At 44.8% G+C, this 19,449-nt stretch overlaps 1 protein-coding gene across 15 annotated transcripts in view; it reads right to left on the bottom strand.

Annotated features, from left to right (window-relative positions):
* CSNK1G1 (casein kinase 1 gamma 1) overlaps positions 1 to 19,449 on the bottom strand; it is a 58,314-nt gene that overhangs the window by 19,775 nt on the left and 19,090 nt on the right. For 7 of the 15 annotated variants that reach the window (XM_083475905.1, XM_083475900.1, XM_083475895.1 and 4 more), the window contains exons 4-12: positions 19,262 to 19,331; positions 17,322 to 17,473; positions 14,245 to 14,479; positions 12,563 to 12,648; positions 10,462 to 10,546; positions 7,526 to 7,674; positions 6,442 to 6,543; positions 5,616 to 5,723; positions 1,611 to 1,717 (exon numbers count right to left, since the gene is read on the bottom strand). In XM_083475905.1, the coding sequence (XP_083332031.1) occupies positions 1,611 to 1,717; positions 5,616 to 5,723; positions 6,442 to 6,543; positions 7,526 to 7,674; positions 10,462 to 10,546; positions 12,563 to 12,648; positions 14,245 to 14,479; positions 17,322 to 17,473; positions 19,262 to 19,331 (1,094 nt within the window). Of the gene's footprint in view, positions 1 to 626; positions 800 to 1,610; positions 1,718 to 5,615; positions 5,724 to 6,441; positions 6,544 to 7,525; positions 7,675 to 10,461; positions 10,547 to 12,562; positions 12,649 to 14,244; positions 14,480 to 17,321; positions 17,474 to 19,261; positions 19,332 to 19,449 lie in introns of those variants that run through there. The other 8 variants (XM_083475896.1, XM_083475907.1, XM_083475898.1 and 5 more) reach the window with 2 other exon arrangements.

Raw genomic sequence — 19,449 nt, 5'->3', positions numbered from 1 at the left:
ATGGTACACCGTGTTGTAACCACAGGACCTTCCCCAATTCCACCGTCAACATTAAATGTCCCTAACTTCCTTATTTACTGCAGAAGAAAACAATTCTTCACATAGCTCAGCTGTAAAATCAAGGTCAGTAATGGTATTTTATTGGCATCTCCCACTAAGGAGGCAATCCTAAGCATGCTTACTAGGGAGTAAAAAAACTCAATGAATGTACTGTGATTTATTTTCAAGTTAACATGCAGAGATATTGCTGTTGTCACAGCTGCAGCAACAAGTCCACCACAGGAGAATATGTCCTTGGGGACATTCTGGAGTCTTAATTTTTAGGCTCCATGGACATGGCCTAACTTAACTTAGCTGATGCTGCAGCACCAAAGCAAAGGCTGTCTTGCTCAGAGCAACAAGCTGAACAATTTGTTGAAAGCTAGCATCCAAAGCGAAGTACAAGTACCGAAGCCCAGTTCACTTGAGCAGCACTTGGTGGAAGCTAGTCTGCTGTCAAAAGAAACTCAGGCAGAAAGCTCTGTATCATATAACAATAAAGTAGTCAATATCTCATCCCACCATCTGCTGAAATACATTATTCCCCTGCAGAGGAACAGAGGCTCAGCTGGGAATGGAACACACAATTATTAAGTTTGCCACAAGGACCACTCAATTTTATTTAAATACATTCAAATCCTGAATTTCCTGCAGCTATAAAGCTCTCCTTATGGCTGAAGACAGAAATGTTCGCAGAACGATAACACATTTCTTGGGTAATGGAGTGCTTGGCGATTACTTCTCAGCTGAAGATTCACACCTGAAGCACAATTAGAGGTATTGCATACACTTGCTTTTCTCACAAGCAATTTCAGGCTATTTCCAGCCTAGGAAATAAAGAATCACAATGCTTGCCAAGAAGCCTACGCTGAGATATTCAGTAGCCACAAGGCAAGTCAGTCAATCTGCTATGCCTTGATCTATGAAGCCTTTGTGGAACCTCCTTCCCACAATGCATTAGGTATGTGCTGACTTCATTTATAAAGAAAAGAGGACTGCTGATTACCTAGGGAAGATTCCACATCATGGTTCATGTAATGGTAGAAGATCATGCAAAGTGCCACCGGATGGTGGAGATGGGAAAACAGCCAAGGAATTATTCCCTCAACAAAATACCTTGCAACACTCAGCAGGCAGCTTATAAAGTTACCTTACATGTTTCCATAGCAAAAAAGGAGTTACTCGCAGTCTGACAGGCTAACTTAAAATTGCATAGGCACAGATTTCAAGAATGAGGGATAAAGAGGGACTCGGACTTCTGCATCCCCAGCGCTAGTTATGCGCATACAGTTTGACAAACAGAAACTACAGCCCTAACTCAGAGGACGTTTACTATACATGCCACTTGCAAATTCTTCTGAAATACTGATTTGCAATGCATGCTCTGGCCAACAGCAACATTACCTGGGCAGTGCAAGTGAAAAGCTGTACCAGCAGCAGCACTAAGGATAACATGCAAAAACAAAGCATCTGATAGCAGGTTATGGATATAGGCATCAAACACAAGAACACACAAACTGATTTGACACACAAATGATGCGGGAGGGAAACTGCTTTCACAGCAAACATACTTAGCTTCCTCCACTACTTCCACCTCAGTACGTGCTGCAATTTGTACACTGGAAGGTGCTCCTGTTGGTTCATCGATGTTCAACTCACCATTGGTCGAGCCTACCACCTTAAAAAAATAGAAACAAAGCCCCGACATTAATATGAAAACAGAGCCCCAGTTTGTGTCACACGCATTGGCACATTAAATTAAGTGAAAAGGAAACTTGGTGCTCAGAAAGGAAGTTCTCTGCAAACATTCCAGCAGTTTTTGTTTTTTTCTGATTAGGATATACTTTAAAAATGTGTGAGACATAGAATGAATTCTGCAGAGTACTAGTTTATGAATCTTAAGGCATTAATTTTTACACCTCTAGCCTAATTTGGGATCAAGAGGGTTCCAATGACAGAGAAGATCCACAGTGCTCTGAAATAATCAGTGGACGCATCATCAAAAAGAAAGAAAGCAGTGCAGGTGGTCAAAAGATATATATAGTGTGCATGACCAAAGTTTGCCTGTATAAAACTGTCTGAGGAGTGATGGCTTGTCTGTCTGTCTGTCTGTCTGTCTGTCTGTCTCTCTCTCTCTCTCTCTCTCTCTACTATGTATAACACACACACTCCAACTACAGTGGTGCCTCGCAAGACGAAATTAATTCGTTCCGCAATTCTCTTCGTCTTGCGGTTTTTTCGTCTTGCGATGCACGGTTTCCCATAGGAATGCATTGAAAATCAATTAATGCGTTCCTAGGGAAACCACCTTCAGACCAGGTCCGGGGACAGTCTGTCCCCGGACCTCTTCTGAAGGCTGGGGGGGGGGGACAAGGGCTTTTCTTCCCACCCCCAGCATTTTAAAAAACCCTGGGACAGCGGAGGACTTCTCCGCTGTGCGGGGCTATCTTAAAATGCTGGCGAGCGGCATTTTAAAATCGCTCCGGACAGCGGAGGACTTCTCCGCTGTCCGGGGCGATTTAAAAGCCCCTGGGAAGGCAGGCAGGGGGGACAAAGACTTTCGCCCCCTGCCCGCCTTCAGAAGGTGTTCCCGCCCCCCGCCCCACTTCGGAACAGCTTTCCGAAGTGGGGCGGATGGGGCAGGTGTCCCCGCCCCCCCCCGCCCCACTTCGGAACAGCTTTCCGAAGTGGGGCGGCGGGGCCAGGTGTCCCCGCCCCCCCCCGCCCCACTTCGGAACAGCTTTCCGAAGTGGGGCGGCGGGGCCAGGTGTCCCCGCCCCCCGCCCCACTTCGGAACAGCTTTCCGAAGTGGGGCAGCGGGGCCAGGTGTCCCCGCCCCCCGCCCCACTTCGGAACAGCTTTCCGAAGTGGGGCGGCGGGGGCGGGTGTCCCCGCCTGCCCGCCCCACTTCGGAACAGCTTTCCGAAGTGGGGCGGCGGGGGCAGGTGTTCCCCCGAGCGCTTCTAAAGGCGGGCGGCTGGGAGGGAATCCCTTGGCCCCCCGCTGGACTTCCCGAAGCTCTTTTGAAGTCCGGCGGGGGTCCAAGGGATTCCTTCCCAGCCGCCCACGTTTAAAAGCACTCCGGGGAAAGCAGCGCACTTCACTGCTTTGCCCGGAGTGCTTTTAAATGCGGGCGGCTGGGAGGGAATCCCTTGGCCCCCCGCTGGACTTCCCGAAGCTCTTTTGAAGTCCAGCGGGGGTCCAAGGGATTCCTTCCCAGCGGATCTCTCTGCCAGCAGCGGCAGCTCTGCCGCTGCTGGCGGAGACTTGCCGGCATTCCGAAGCCTGCGCGCAGCGCGCCCAGGCTTCGCGGATCTCTCTGCCAGCAGCGGCAGCTCTGCCGCTGCTGGCGGAGACTTGCCGGCATCCCGAAGCCTGCGCGCAGCGCGCCCAGGCTTCGCGGATCTCTCTGCCAGCAGCGGCAGCTCTGCCGCTGCTGGCGGAGACTTGCCGGCACCCCGAAGCCTGCGCGCAGCGCGCCCAGGCTTCGCGGATCTCTCTGCCAGCAGCGGCAGCTCTGCCGCTGCTGGCGGAGACTTGCCGGCATCCCGAAGCCTGCGCGCAGCGCGCCCAGGCTTCGCGGATCTCTCTGCCAGCAGCGGCAGCTCTGCCGCTGCTGGCGGAGACTTGCCGGCATCCCGAAGCCTGCGCGCAGCGCGCCCAGGCTTCGCGGATCTCTCCTGCCTTCAAAAGCCGTCCGGGATAGCAGGAAGCGCTTCCCTGCTATCCCGGACTGCTTTTAAAATGCTGGCCCTGGGGAGCAAAGCCTTTTGGCCCCCGCCAGCCTTCCTGGACCTCTTCTGAAGGCCGGAGGGGGGGGAAAGGCTTTGCTCCCCACCTCTAGCATTTAAAAGAGGTCCCCGGAGATTTCCCTATGGGCTTTCGTCTTGCGATGCAAGCCCATAGGGGAATTCGTCTTGCGAGGCAAATCGCGGACGAAAAAACCTTTCGTCTAGCGAGTTTTTTGTCTTGCGAGGCATTCGTCTTGCGGGGCACTACTGTACAGAGTGAAATAACGATTGAAGCTGGGACCTACATGTGAAGCACATGGTCTGTCCACAAGTTTTGCTCTGCTTAGAAAGAGGGGTTTGTTTTTTAGGGGTTTTGCTTTGCTTTGCTTTTTTCACATGTATGAAGGTACAGTGGTACCTCGCAAGACGAAAAACGCGCAAGACGAAAGAGTTTTCCGTTTTTTGAGTCGTTCCGCAAGACGAATTTCCCTATGGGCTTGCTTCGCAAGACGAAACGTCTTGCGAGTTCTTGCGAGTTTGTTTCCTTTTTCTTAAAGCCGCTAAGCCGTTAATAGCCGCTAATAGCCGCTAAGCCGCTAATAGCCACTAATAGCCGTGCTTCGCAAGACGAAAAAACCGCAAGACAAAGAGACTCGCGGAACGGATTAATTTCGTCTTGCGAGGCACCACTGTAAATGGACTACTAAGAATCTGTGGGCTATTAGTTTTGTTTGCTTATTTTCAACACTACCTTGGAAGCATTGATTTCTCTTTACCAAATGTTCAAGCAATTCTGGTTGGTGAGGGGAGGAAGCAGATATCAGGGTAGCTGTAGCCAGATACCAGACAGCAGCAGCCTCCTTGTATACTCTCCACAAATTCTCATCTATTTCCTTATTGCCTATTTCAACTTACTTCTATTATCCTGACCACTTTCAGATTTCTTGTCTCTCAGTTCTAAAACAGACTTTGCATACTCATGTATTTATTTATTGCAGGGAGGTTGTCATGCAATTCCACTGAAGTCTCAGAACAAGATTGAGATTCTGGGTCCTCTGGTCTGAAACTTTTTGCTCCCAAGGTTTGAGGCTTTTTAGTTTACTTTTTAAAAAGTGAGTAAGTGGGTGGGGAAATCACAAAGTTGTATAAAATCATGCATGGCATGGAGAAAGTGGATGAGATGAACACTAGGGATCAACCAATGAAGTTGTCAACAATAAATGAACAGTCGACAATAAATAAAGTTCCTGGTACAGAATAATAGAATACAAGAAAGAGTAAATCCTATTGTGCTATTGAGTGAAATTTAACTCTTAAGAAAATAAAGGTAATAGCTTTATGAATAGTTCTAAACTTCTACTTTCCTCTTTCTCCCCCTTTCTAGCTACATAAATTATTATTTTTTCTTTAATGATAATTACACCTTATTTATAACTTTGTTCTACCCGATACATGTATTTATAGCATTTGTTTCTAAGACACTGTGGAAATACCATAAGCATGGTAATATTAGTTACAAAATAAAAGTATCTGGAAGACACTAAAACAAAATCTGGAAAAAAGAAACAAACTCTGTCTAAAGAATCAACATAGACAAATGGTGACATCACACTTGCCTACCAAACACTCTCATACAACACCAAACTGAGGAAATCTGTGTCCCGGAGATATTCTGAGTGCAGACAAAGTTCTCATACTGTGCTGCCTCATACCTTATGACAGGCAATTCACACATTTTAGCTGAAGCATCAAGTTAACCAAATATGCACCAGAATGTGGTGCATATGAACGTTACAAGAAAGGGACTGCGCTAGAAAAGATGTGTGGAACAGAGAAGGACAATACCTGTACTGATCCCCCATGCCGATCTGAAGTTAAGTGAGATTGCAGAAACAAAGCATTGGCTTGTAGCATTGGTGCCATTTCCCATTCTCCGCGACGTTCTGATGCAGACTGCATAGGCATTTGCAAGCACAGAGCAAAAAGACAGGAGGGAAGGCAAAGGTAAACCAGAGCAAAGCAATGCTTTATTTTAAAAAGCACATTGTCAGCTCGCTGTAGGGTGGGCGCCGAGAAGCAAAGCAATGAAGAAGTATTAATTTTGACAAGTCTACTCCCAACCGTTTGCACAGAAGCCAAAAGCAGTAAATACCAAAGTGGACTTCCTATTGTGGGGGGGGGGGGGATCCAGGGCAAGTCTCTGTTATCAAACATTTTAAAGGTTAGCCAAGCCTACTGGCAGTCACACAATCTCTCACACATGTGTACATAATTTATAGATATATACACACGCATCATAGGTCCAAGTAGAAACCTCTCTTCTCAGCCCAGTGCTGCAGTGGAAATGCATTACAGCGATGGGTAGAGAGATTTGAAGCCATCCTAATACTGCAATGGGGAATAAAGTCCTATCTTGCAGAAAGAGTCTCTCCTTTCTTCAAAGCCTGACATTCACCATTATATATCACTCATTTCAAAAATACAGTAAAGCAGATTAACAGGAAAGATTCCTAAATACAGGATAATATTAATTAATCAGACTTCCTACCACCCCAATCACCCAAGAAACAGAATTAACAGTCTTTTCTCTGTAAGTCCCTCTTTATAAATTAAGGTTTCAGTAAAGATTTGAATGGAAAGTTATAGCTGAAACAATGTTATGCTAACAAACCTGATTTCGGAGAGGCTGCATCGATGATCGATCCCTATGTGCATGGATGTCTCTTGTTACAGATGGACCAGACTCCACATGCATGGGCCCCACTGGAGTGGGCTGGAAAAGAAACACACATACAAAAAGAATTGACCCACCAGGTGACTCTCAAACAATCTGTTGACTTAACAACTAGAGCAGATAATTTTTGAGTAGAAACCAAACAGATGCTGCCCCCCTATCTTCAATTAATGAACTTGCTGCTTTCAGCCAGTAGCCTACAGCTTCTTTAAGACAAAGAGCCACACCTGAAATCTCATGCTATCCAGCTGGCCACAAAAATGCACATATTTAACATCTACATGAATGTGGTAGATGGCACAATGCTGTTCTGAACTTCTCCTTGTTCTGGACACTCCCCTACCTTCCTGGAGGTTTAATCTTCCCCAGATAATGATGGACAAATGTCTCTTCAAAACATTTGGGGTTTGCTCTTTGACCCCCTCTTGGTCTGAGAGGAGAGTTTGGCAGTCAGATTGATTCACCCACCCTCACCCACTGGTCACGTTTGACCCTCTAAAGGGTGGGGAGATAACAATCTGCCTGCAGCCTGGAAAAGTTCCTCAAGTTCCACATGGCTGAAGGCAGGGAACAGATATGTAACATGATAAGAATCTTATGGTGAATTTAGTTGATAAGGGAAAGGAGAACAGGCAACTAAGTCATACTAATAAAGAAGTAGAAATGAACACAAACAGTTACAATCGGTCATATCTGACATACTACGGTTCTGGAGGAGAGCCAATAAAATATGCATTCTGTCATCCCTCCAGTCACAATCCAAGAGCACCAATTGCACCTACATTACAATACTACTTGTTTGGAAAGACACATTTAGTAACTTGAACAAAGAAAAATGTTTGGAGCCTTGAACACGTATATGGCTTTGCAGTAAAGTTTTCAATGTACAGCAAAAAGGTCATCTTGTGTTCTCAGTTCATCATGAAGTGATTACTTGCAATGTAACTGGCATTTAAAAGGGACATTATAGAAAGAGCAACAGTCAAGAAAAAAAGGAATATGTCACTCAGCTCCAACATACAATTGGCCTGCCAACCCAGTCGTAGGCGTAATCAAAGGTGAATCCTCTCTTTTCAAATAACTCTGTGAAGATTGTTCGTAGATAATCATAGTCTGGTCTCTCGAAGAAGTCTAATCGTCTGACATAACGAAGATAAGCTGCCATCTCCTCTGTTAAAGGGAATTAGGAAGAAGCAACATCAGATAATCTGTTCAGAAAGAAGTAGAAGCAGAATACATTTCAACATTACCTACTGGTCGGATTAATCCCCTAAGATATAAACCTACAAAAGTAGATGGGGGGGGTCAACAAACCTGTGCCACTGGTAGGATGATATGCAGTCACAATTTCCAAATGGTTCTCCTTAGTACACTTGAGGCCATTTAGACATATGAAAAGGCAAACTTTCAGGTAGCAAAAATATATAATGGAGAACAGTTTCTCTCAGTGGACATCAACATAAAAATACACATTTTTTCAAGTGTACTACCTCAACAGTTCAGGGTAGGTTAAGGCATGTTTATATTAAATAGATGGGCTCCTGTCTTCAAAACAAGGGCCCATAAGCCAAGTTACAAAGAGAGATAAAAGCAAATGAAAATAATGAATAGCTGTATTTTAAGAGCTATTTGAGTCCTTGCCACAACGTTCTGTTGAGGTCAGTGTGCTATAATCAGATGTAGGGAACAGAGCCTACACTGCTAATCTGGAGTCAGTAATAACCCAAACAAGGCCACAAATGTTTTGAACAATAGCTCAACATACTGTATTCTTCCATGTATAAGACACTATTTCCCCCCTATTTTTTCAAGTTTAAAATTGGGGGTCGTCTTATATACAGATAGTGCATATGGGGGATTTCTTTATTTGGAGTCCCAAAAAATGGGGGTCTTGTTATACACGGGGGCATGTTATACACAGAAAAAATATGGTATGCTGCTCAGACGTTTAAAGGGCTACTTGATTTAAATCAGTCACAACCTGCTGGTCTTGAATGTTCTTTGAGTTACAGCACCTATGTTGAGCTACATATGTATAATGACAAGCAATATGACAGCTATCAAACAGCACAGAGGTATTTCTTCCCATTGTTAATTATGTTGCACTTGCATGCTTGACTACAAGAAAGAGTGGGTGCAGGTAATTCTCTCCCTGACCCTCCCCGATGACATCAATAGCAATCAGATTGTTTGAAGTGCACATAAGTCTAAAATAGAGTATTTTCAGGTTCATCACACTTATCCAATGACTCACTGACTTAAGAAGCCTATTCAGAGCCTCTACTACCTCCCTAAGATTCAGTGAAAACGAGACAGAGTTGGGTGCTAGTGTGCTGACAACACACACCTAGTCTCCTAATAACCCAAGGAGGACTGGAACCACCAAAGGCAATGCCCATGAGGTCCACATTGGAAGATGTCCCAGATGGACCCCAGCCCCAGTCCATGATGTGGGATATTACCACTGAGAGTTCTAGAAGAAACAGTAAAGAAAAACATTCCTCCCAATTCATTTTCCAGCAATCAAGGCACTTTCTATCCTTGAAATGGGTCAACAACCATGTTTGCTAACTTGTCCCTCAGCTACTCACATCACCATTCTAGGGCCCTACCTATCAGAAATAATCAATTCCAAAGAAGCGCATGGAGGACTGTAGCCATCTGCAGGCGACAAAAGAAAGCAGGCTCTCTAGTACAGTGTTTCCCAACCGGTGTTCCGCGGCACACTAGTGTGCCGCGAGACGTTGCCTGGTGTGCCGTGGGAGGGAGGCGGGCGAGTCGGGCGGCGAGAGGTGGGGCGGCGGTGGCGAGGAGAGGCCGCCCAGCGCGGGGCTCTCGCCATCTGCCTGCCTGGCTGCCTGCGTGGCGCTGACGTCACGGGGCTGTAACGTGCCCCACATAGGCACACGCGGGGCGGCGAGCTCCCTCCCTCCCACATCCCATCGCCGCTCGCTTCGGCCGGCCTACTGGGCTGTCGCAGGCGGAAGGCCTGCGCATGCGCGAGGTTTTCGCGCCTTCGGGATTCCCTTCACGCCTTCCTCCTCCCGGGTCCTTGAGAGCGCGGGAAGCGGCAGCGCGAGACCGGCCGTTGAGCCTGGTAGGTATTGCGCTTGCCAAGGCAGTCATTTGGGAAATGAAAACTTACAAAGCAAGCAACCAGTTCAATCTGAAGTACGTGTATGCTTAATATCCTGTATCTGAAACCTGTTCTGCCCCCTCCCCCACACTTGGTGCCATTTTCATCTACACATGCAGCAGAGTAAGTTGACCCAGAATAGTACCAATTCAGATGGCAGATGGGAGAATGACAGTGCTGAAATCTTTCCCATGTAGAACAGTCCCTGCAAATAAAAACCTAGCATATTTGGAAGAGGGATGCTAGCCTAACCATTACCTTCTATGCTGTTACTATTTTTTTTTTTTTTTTTACATAAGTAAAAAGTGACCTTTCCCCATCTGGCATGGTGGTGTGCCTCGAGATTTTTTTCATGAAACAAGTGTGCCTTTGCCCAAAAAAGGTTGGGAAACACTGCTCTAGTACATAGCAGAGTTGTTGTGAACTTGACCAGTCTGATTTACTCTGTGCTAGGACTGGCACTTATCATTAGCCAGGTGGTTGCAAGCAATCATTTAAAACCAGGGAAGGGTAACCTGTGGCTCTCTGGATGTTGATGGACTCCAACTCCCAGAAGTCACAGGCATTATGGTCAATGGTCAGGAATGATGAAAATAGTTACCCAACAACACTTGGAGAGTCACAGTTTAAACACAAGTATCACTGAAATTTACAGCCAACTCTGATGTTAGCCATACATTGAACAAAGAATCCAAGCATACCAGTAGGAACACATTTGTTCCAACACTTTGAGCTCAGGAAATGCTGCTTTAACAAGAGCCTGGTTCCTATTTTCAGAAGGCACCTTGCACAGAAGATACACCACCCAGTATGAAACTTACCTGGGAAGTTCTCACAGAGAACATCAATTGGAGTGTTCCTCTTTGTGTCCCCAATCTTCTGGTATCTCTCTTTTAATGTATCAGCCTGTGTAAGGCAAATATATATTTTAAGAGGGTTAGGCTACGCAGTAAGGCAAGCCACTCTCTTCCCCTCTCTGCCTCCCATATGCAACATGGGGATAATATTGACCTATTTTATCAAGTTGTTGCAAACTAAGATTATGTAAAGCCGTTTGAGCACTATAAAGTACCATATACACATTACTTGTTACTACGATTGCATGAACGGGTCTGCGTGTGCAAGCTCACACAACATGGCTTTCCTGCCAGCTCCTTGACCCATTACAGCCAGTCTGCACCCTCTCCAAAGCTCCTCTTTCTACACAGCCCAGAAAAGGGGTGTTTGAAGTTATTTTGAAACGTGCTCAAGAACTTTTACTCCAAGACCATTACTATCTATAATCATGATAATCAGCAAGTTGAGAGCGACTCTACTAAGCTAATTATCTCCTTCACCCATTAACTCTCTAGCCCTTTGCTGTATTCATCCTGACAAAGGACTTCCATCTGCACCACTGCACAGCTCATCAAGCATCTGTTTACAACAGAAGATCTAAAAAGGATGGGAGCCTGATCCTTCCCACCCAATAAAAGCCTATTCTAGATTTTTCTCCTTTATTTGCACACTAGACCTCTTTTTTGTTACTGTTCCTTAATGAGGTTCCAAGAACAAAACAAGGGGAGTTGATGCTAAACCTCTGTGTGGGAGGCGTCCTCCTTTGCAGGCTGACAAATTGGATGTGAGGGACTCCAGCTGTGAAGTGGACAGGAGGGGCTAGGCAGATGAAGGAGGATTATACAGAGAAAAATCAGGCAAAATGAAAACAGGAACTAAAGGGAAGCTTGAAAATGCAGGTAGGTAACCGTGTTGGTCTGCTGTAGTCAAAACAAAATAAAAAAAATTCCTTCCAGTAGCACCTTAAAGACCAACTAAGTTTTTTATTGGTATGAGCTTTCATGTGCATGCACACTTCTTCAGATATCTGAAGAACATTTGGTCTCTAAGGTGCTACTGGAAGGAATTTTTTTATTTTGTTTTGAAAATGCAGTTCATCTGCACTGGGGCAAAATGAGGATAAGAGATGCAGCAGGAGAAGCATGTCTTGCAGTCATATTTAGCTGCTCAGTAAGGAATATGTCAGCAATTAAAAACAAAAGGGCAAGACCTGCAACTTCCCCTGGCTGACTATCAGGATTAAATTCAAAGTTGACTAGCAAACTGAAGAGTATCATAGTGAGTGGAGCTTGGGCAATGAACCAATCAGACCCGGCTTGCCCATGAAGACGGGTGAAATGCCCGCCTCAGGTGGCAGAAATGCCCCACCACTTCCACTGCCATAAGGGAGACATTCTAGCATCCAAACATTGCCTCTCATCTTCCCCGCACCTCTGGGGAGGGAGAAGCCAAGCAGTAATGCTTTGAGGGGTGCCCTGGTTCCTGCCAAGTTTGGCAAGTTCAAAGACATTTCTGTGTGACACTTGGCTCCCACTTCCCCAATGGGGGGGGGTGGGAGAAGCCAAATGACAACATTTTGAGGAGTGCCCCAGCCCCTGCTAAGTTCAGTAAAATCCAAGGCGCAGAGGTAGTAGTGTTGGGGGGTAAGGAGTGAAGACAGGAGGTGGGATATGCTATTTTGCCTCAGGTGGTGAAACAGGAAGAGCTACCCCTGCCACCAGTTATCACTGCCCAAAGCCATGTTTTCTTAAAAACTGTATAGTCATACCTTGGTTGACGAACGTCTTGCGAGTCAAAAGTTTTGGATCCCAAACACCACAAACTCGGAAGTGAGTGTTCCAGTTTGCTAACGTTCTTTGGAACCTGAACATCCGACACAGCTGACGCTGCAGCCAATCAGAAGTTGCGCCTTGGTTTCCGAATGTTTTGGAAGTCGAACGGATTTCCAGAACGGATTCCATTCGACTTCCAAGGTACCACTGTACCTTGTAAATCTGAATCCTCAGAGAAGAGAGTAAAGCTCTACGTCAAACAGGAAGTATCTGCCGGCAGCTATTATACTGAGCAACACACTTTAGCAAATACCTTAAGGCCTTGCCAGGGCAAACTGCCTCGAAGGAAATACATGAACATATGTCCAAGGGCTTCCAAGTCATCTCGACGACTTTGCTCTGAAAAGATGTAAGAAAATGCACCACTGCTTTATGCGCTCTATCAGAAATGCCTACTAAATTACATTCCTAGCTCTGGCACAATGTGGAAAACATTTGTAGGCATCAGGGAGCACACAAGGGGATATTTGTCAAAGACTCCTGATTGGCCATGAAGTCTTAGTGTAGATTTATTCTCTATTTACAAAAAGACATCCCTGCTTCATGCTCTATGGATGAACTGGCTCCAAATCTAGATACAGCTATTTCATTAAAGTGGTCTTTAGCTTATTGCAAGTCAGGAATAAAAACCCCAGGACTATGGTAAAAATAGGATTTACAGTGGTACCTCGGGTTAAGTACTTAATTCATTCTGGAGGTCCGTTCTTAACCTGAAACTGTTCTTAACCCAAAGCACCACTTTAGCTAATGGGGCCTCCTGGGGCTGCTGCGCCGCCGGAGCACGATTTCTGTTCTCATCCTGAAGCAAAGATCTTAACCTGAGGTACTATTTCTGGGTTGGCAGAGTCTGTAACCTGAAGTGTATGTAACCTGAAGCGTATGTAACCTGAGGTACCACTGTATAGGGTTGCTTATGCAACCTCTACAAGATGGATAAATGTGTCCTTTCAAGTATGACATAGCCTATGCTGTGAAGCTTCCAAGATATTCAACGGAGTACAGTGCACTCTACTAGTGTGAGGACAAAGCATTACAGGGAATGAGAAGTCAAGATTGCAAGGACAGTAAAACAGTAAAAGCTCCAAAGAAGCCCATGTGGATCACGCAAGTGCAACTACGGCATTTACATAAGTAGCCAAACAAGAAGCACTCTAGAAGCTAAATAATGCTTTGGGTGTTTTCTGCTAGAGCTGGCTTACAGGTTGACATAAAACAACACAAACACTGATTTGCTAAAAATCTATTTCAGAGTTTCAAAAAGCTATCAATACCAAAACAGCTAAGGACAAAACTGTGTGTATATGGGCAAGAGCAGAATCCAAATGGAACTAAAAAACGCAAGGAAACTATTGAAGAGCTAGTCGGATGAAAGCCATTAATGGACAAAATGAAAAGCTACTGCTGTTGGTAGGTTTTCATTTGGTCTGGCAAAGGCTATTTTATGTATATTATTTGTAATCAACATACCGTATTTTTCTGTGTATAAGATTATATTTTTTCCTAAATTTTTGAAGTTTAAAATAAGGGGTTGTCTTATACATGGATAGTGCATAGTGCATTTTCTTAATTTTGAGTCCCCAAAAATAGCAGGTGTCTTATACACGGAGGCATCTTATACACTGAAAAAGACGGTATTTATTAATATTCTTAACAATAAAATTTAAATATATTTGTATAAAAAGGTGCTACTGACAGGTAGGCATGCAAAATTATGCAACAGTAGCAACAAAATGTCTTTCAAATTGTAAGCCTGAGCACAGAGTCTTCTTCCACTTAAGAGCAGGATAAAAATGCTTTGAAAACACACAAAGAGCATTCAAATGTCTCATTTTTTATAACATCTGAAAATGTTTTAATGACCTAAGTTCTGTAGAAAAGAGCCTGAGCTCTTATGCTAATACAGATGAAGTAAGATACAAAGGTATCGTAACAAACCTTTGCCAAGATGGGTGTTGATGGACATATATCTGGCTGTTCCAGTTAGACTCTTGTGTTCCCTGTAAGGTATGTGTTTTTGGGTTTCAGGATCAATGTACTCCTTGGCCAGTCCAAAGTCTATTATGTGGATGATGTGTTCTTTCTTATTTCCTTGTCGTCCAATAAGGAAGTTTTCTGGCTTGACATCTCGATAAATGAGATTCTTTGAGTGCACAAATTCCATTCGAGAGATCTGTAAGACAAGACAGTATTAAAATGCCTTTAATTACAAAACTGTCAAGAGTGTGTCAATTATTAAAGAGCTAGTGTACATTAAAGTGTAAGTTAACATCATTCCCAGATGTTAAAATACCTTAATAGAAAAGAAATAATGCAGTGTTTTTTATAGAAGAAAACCATCTGCCAAGGAACCCTCAAGGTGTTCCAGAAGATTCTGAAGTATGATCTACATAAGAGAATCAGTTCATGAATGGCTCTGAGCACGCCGGTTGTCATTGTTGCCCCACATGAACAGACAGGCAGCGCAGAACATCCTCAACATCCCAAGGAAGAGGAAGGTTGACAGCAATTGGTAGCAAGCCAACTTCTAGGAGCCTTGTTCATCATTACTCATCTCACTGATAACACCTCTTACAAGCTTCAAGAAATCCCAGAGTTCCATACAAGTTTGAATGCCACTTCTCTAATCCATGTTCTGCTTTCCATCATCATCAGACTCTTGAATACTAGAAGTTATCTAGTGCAACATACTCTTCAACTCGTACACATTTAACATGATGCACTTGTAATCAATCTGACCAGCCTGACACGTTCCACCATTTGAAAGTGCCCAAACTCTATTTTGGGAACCAAACCTTACATACAGGACCAGCTAACTATCATTTCCTTGTCTGCCACCAGGCCTGGTAATATAACTGTAGTTCATGCGGTTGTAACCTCAAGGCTGGAATACTGCAATGCACTCTTATGTGGAGCTCCCTTTGGCCTGGCTCAGAAACTCCAACTGGTGCAGAATGTGGCAGTAGGACTGCAGATAAGCACCTGACAAACAACATGTGACACCATTACTAAAACCTCTACACTGGCTGCCCATTACTACTGAGCCAGGCTAAAGGCCCGTGTATTAGTTTACAAAGCTCTTAACTACAGTGGTGCCTCGCAAGACGAAAAGAATCCGTTCTGTGATTCTCTTCGTCTAGCGGTTTCTTCGTCTTGCGAAGCAAGCCCATTGACGGATTAGCGGATTAGCGCTATTAGCACTATTAGCGGCTTTTAGCGGCTTATCTGCTGATCGGATCAGCTGATAAGCGGCTTTTAGCAGATCAGCTGATAAGCAGCTTAGCGGCTTAGAAAAAGGGGGGGAAGGAAAAAAACCCCGCAGGAACTCGCAAGGCATTTTCGTCTTGCGAAGCAAGCCCATAGGAAATTCGTTTTGCGAAGCAGCTCAAAAACGGAAAACCCTTTCGTCTAGCGGGTTTTCCATCTTGCGAGGCATTCGTCTTGCGGGGCACCACTGTATTTAATTCCAGGGTATCTTTGGGACTGCCTGATCCCTTACATCCCAGCTCGATCACCGACACATGAAGAGGAGTTGTTGGTCATTCCCAAAGTTTGTGAGGCTCATTTGACTGCAATAAGAAACCAAGCCTTTAATACAGGGTTTGGCAAACTACGGCCCCTGGGCCGGATCAGGTCCACCTGGGTCCTAAATCCGGCCCACACTGCAAAGCCGGAACCCACTGCAAAGCCAAGACTCCCAGCGATGGTGACGGGAAGAAGAGGCCGAGCGGTGGCGGCTCTGCCAATCAAACACTGTGCTTGGTTTACCTCAATGCAGCGACATCTCTGCCAATCAAATGCCGCACCTGGTTTACCTCAGCGGCATTTGACTGGCAGAGACATCCCTGCGCCGCACTGAGATAAACCAGGCACAGTGTTTGATTGGCAGAGCCGCCGCCGCTCGGCTTCTTCCTCCCGTCGCCGCCCTGGTGCTCCTGTGGGCCAGAGAGTGGTGAGGACAAGCTCACTCTGCCTACCCACTTCACAAGAAGCAGACGCGGCGGCGGCGGTGGCAGCCCCCTCTGGGAAGGTAAGCGCAGAGCCTTCTTTCTCTGGGCGGGGAGGAAGCCCATTTCGCACCACTGCTGCCAGCCCTTCAGCGAATGAGGCAGGCGGCAAACCGAGGTGGCTGGGGCTGGGGCGGGGAGGAGGACTACTGACCCCCCTCGCAGTGTGCATATATAGTCCAGCCCTCCACAAAGTCTGAGGGACAGTGGACCGGCCCCCTACAGAAAAAGTTTGCTGACCCCTGCTTTAGTAACTATCACCAGCCCAGTCTTGTGGAATACTCTGCCAATAGATTCAGCAGGCACCTTTCATTTCACCTTTTGAACACCTGTTGAAAACTTTTCTATTCTGTCAAGCTGAAATAGACGATTATGAATATATCTTTCCATAATACATAGCTGATTTCTAATTTTTATATTTTAAATGGTCTTTTTATATATACTGTTGTAAACCACTGATATTTTTCACAACCACCAGATATGCTGGCTGGTGTTGATGGAATCTGGAGACCAATGATATCTGAAGGGCCACAGGTTCACTAGCACGACATATGCAATCAATAATCCTTTCTAAACATCAACAAGAACATAAATCATTCCATTCAGTTCTTGATATGTTCAAATCTTGCTGTCTAAAGTGAACAAAGCATAGTAAACAAACCATTTATACTTACTGAGTTACTGAAGATTAACTCAACTAAGTAAAACTAAGAAGCAAGAAAAAACCCAATGAACTAAACAAATAAATCACACACAAACACTTACTTTTCTTGAAAACTGAAAGTTAGCATAGTGCAGGGGAAGCCCGTTCCCATCAGCCCAAGTCAGCACAGCCAATGGTCAGGGATGATGGGAGCTAGAATCCAACAACATCTGGAGACACTCTGTTGGCTACTCCCCTTGTAAGGGTTAATATGTAGTTTCCTGAACCATTTGTTAATATTAGGAAATCATGTAAAATTGTAAGCCAAAGACTGCGAAATCAGCACAAACTATTCTTTTACTCACCAGCTGGATTGCTATCATTAAGACTGTCTTCAGAGTGAATGTTCTATCACAAAGGTCAAATAAGTCCTCCAAACTTGGACCAAGGAGCTCAAGTACCATGGCATTGTACTTTCCACACGGCCCATAGTAAAACACCTGGGGGAAGCCTTCAACTGAAAGTATACAAAACATACTTTTGGAATACATCCAGATGGTTGCCGTAGCATCATTACTATTGTATGAAAACTACCAAAGCCAACAGATTTTACTTATGCCAGTCAAATTCTGTCACAAAAATGGTTTTGAAATTTATCTATCAATTGTTCTCCCCACCACACCACATGAAACCCTTTCAATTAATCTGTGAAGGGGTGGTGGTGGTTGTGTGTTGCTTTTTTGTAGAGCTGGTGTGCACTAGGACAGTAATAATCACAATCCATCAAACTTTACAGCTGGTATCTAAGAGCTACTTTGATGGGTGCAACGGTTTCTTCATGCTGACCAGGATATTTTACCTTTTTATTTTTAAGCAAACCATATGACGTCACAAAACTGCTTTTCAAACTTCCCCCACAAATTTCCCTTTCAGAAATGGCTCACAGAGCATGAGAAGATGCTATCTGAGAAATCAAAAATTTAAAGCTCCCTTGGGCATACAGAACTGACTGATCCTAACTAGTACAGTCCTATCTTGGTTCTCGAACAGAATGCGTTCAGCTTCCAGAACTGTTTGAAAACCAAGACGTTTTCAATCAGAAGCCGTGAAAGCCACACTGGATGTTCGGCTTCCGAAAAACATTTGAAAACCAGAACACTCCCGGTTTCATTCGGGAGCCGAAACATACGAGTTCTGGCGCATTAGAGAACCAAGGTAGAACTGTATCTCTGTTACAAGAACAAAAGAGCCACGCTGGATCAGACCAAAGCCCAACTATTCCAGCATCCTGTACCCCACAGTGGTTTATCAGATGCCCGCTGGAAGCCCACATGTCCTCAGGACATGAGGACAAAAGCACTTGCTCACTGTTGTTTCTCAGTGACTGGTGTTCAGAGACAAGCTCACTCTAATCCTGGCGGTAGAACATAGTCATGGTTAACAGTCGTTGATACCTCATCCTCCAAGAATTTATCTAGCCCATTTCAAAGCGACCCAAGTTCTGTTTCATGGACCAATTCTCAGCCATAAAATACTATCCCAAGGAAAGCTTCCAGACAATAGGTTTCCAGTCCTGGAAGTCAATGCCACACGTAAATTTAGTGTCTACTGCTCTGCTCTTTGACCGGGCTGTGAAGATCAGGTAGCATTTTCTTTATTCTGATGCCTACCCTACCCTACATAACAGACATCTTATGTCTTCAAAGAGCATGCCTGGTCAAACAAAGGAATTTACCGCAGCAAGATGCAGTGGTGTCCATTGGCTTAGATGGGCTTTAAAAAGAGGGTTGGGCAAACTCATGAAGAATAGCACTATCGATGGCTACTAGTCATAGCGGCTCTATGCTACCCTCCAGGATCAGCGGCAGTATTCTTCTGTGGAAAAGGGCTACTATCCTGCTTCTAGGAAGCCATCTGGTTGACCACAGCTGGAAACCAGATGTTGGACTAGAGATGTTCTGATCCAGCAGGACTCTTCTGGGTGTATCTTGTATCTCACATGTGTTAAGGGAGTCACATCTGTTTTCCAGTATACCAGCTACAACCCTTAAGTCAGAACTATTATATGTGCCTTCTACATATATTTTCTCAACGTTACCTACTAACAGAATAAAATGAGTTCCCTTTATGCTTGGGATACAAAGGTAAACAAATCTTGAAGACTGTGGTAGTGCATCAAAATTGCAACTGTCAGATCAGCCAAGGACAAACAGTGGTCTCCAGGATACTAATGGGGTTTCAAATACATCAACTACAAGTTAAATACTCTCCTTTTATTATCATTTCTAGTGATGAGATTACTTACCTGTGCAGCCAATGTGTTTATAAAACCTATACTCTAAATGCAGCTGTGGGGCACGAGATTTTAATGGCTCCTACAAAAACAGAGTAAAAAAATAGTCAAATTAAATGGAACTCTATGGCAGCCTTAGCATCTCTCAAACTTGGAAAACCGCCTAGGACCAGGATTTAATTTGACTAGCTTTGAAGAAC

The sequence above is a fragment of the Podarcis liolepis genome (assembly GCF_965112155.1).
Source record: "Podarcis liolepis genome assembly, chromosome: 14".
NCBI classification, from domain to species: domain Eukaryota; kingdom Metazoa; phylum Chordata; class Lepidosauria; order Squamata; family Lacertidae; genus Podarcis; species Podarcis liolepis.
The sequence above is the reverse complement of the archived record's forward strand: the minus strand, read 5'-3'. Positions and strand labels throughout refer to the sequence as shown.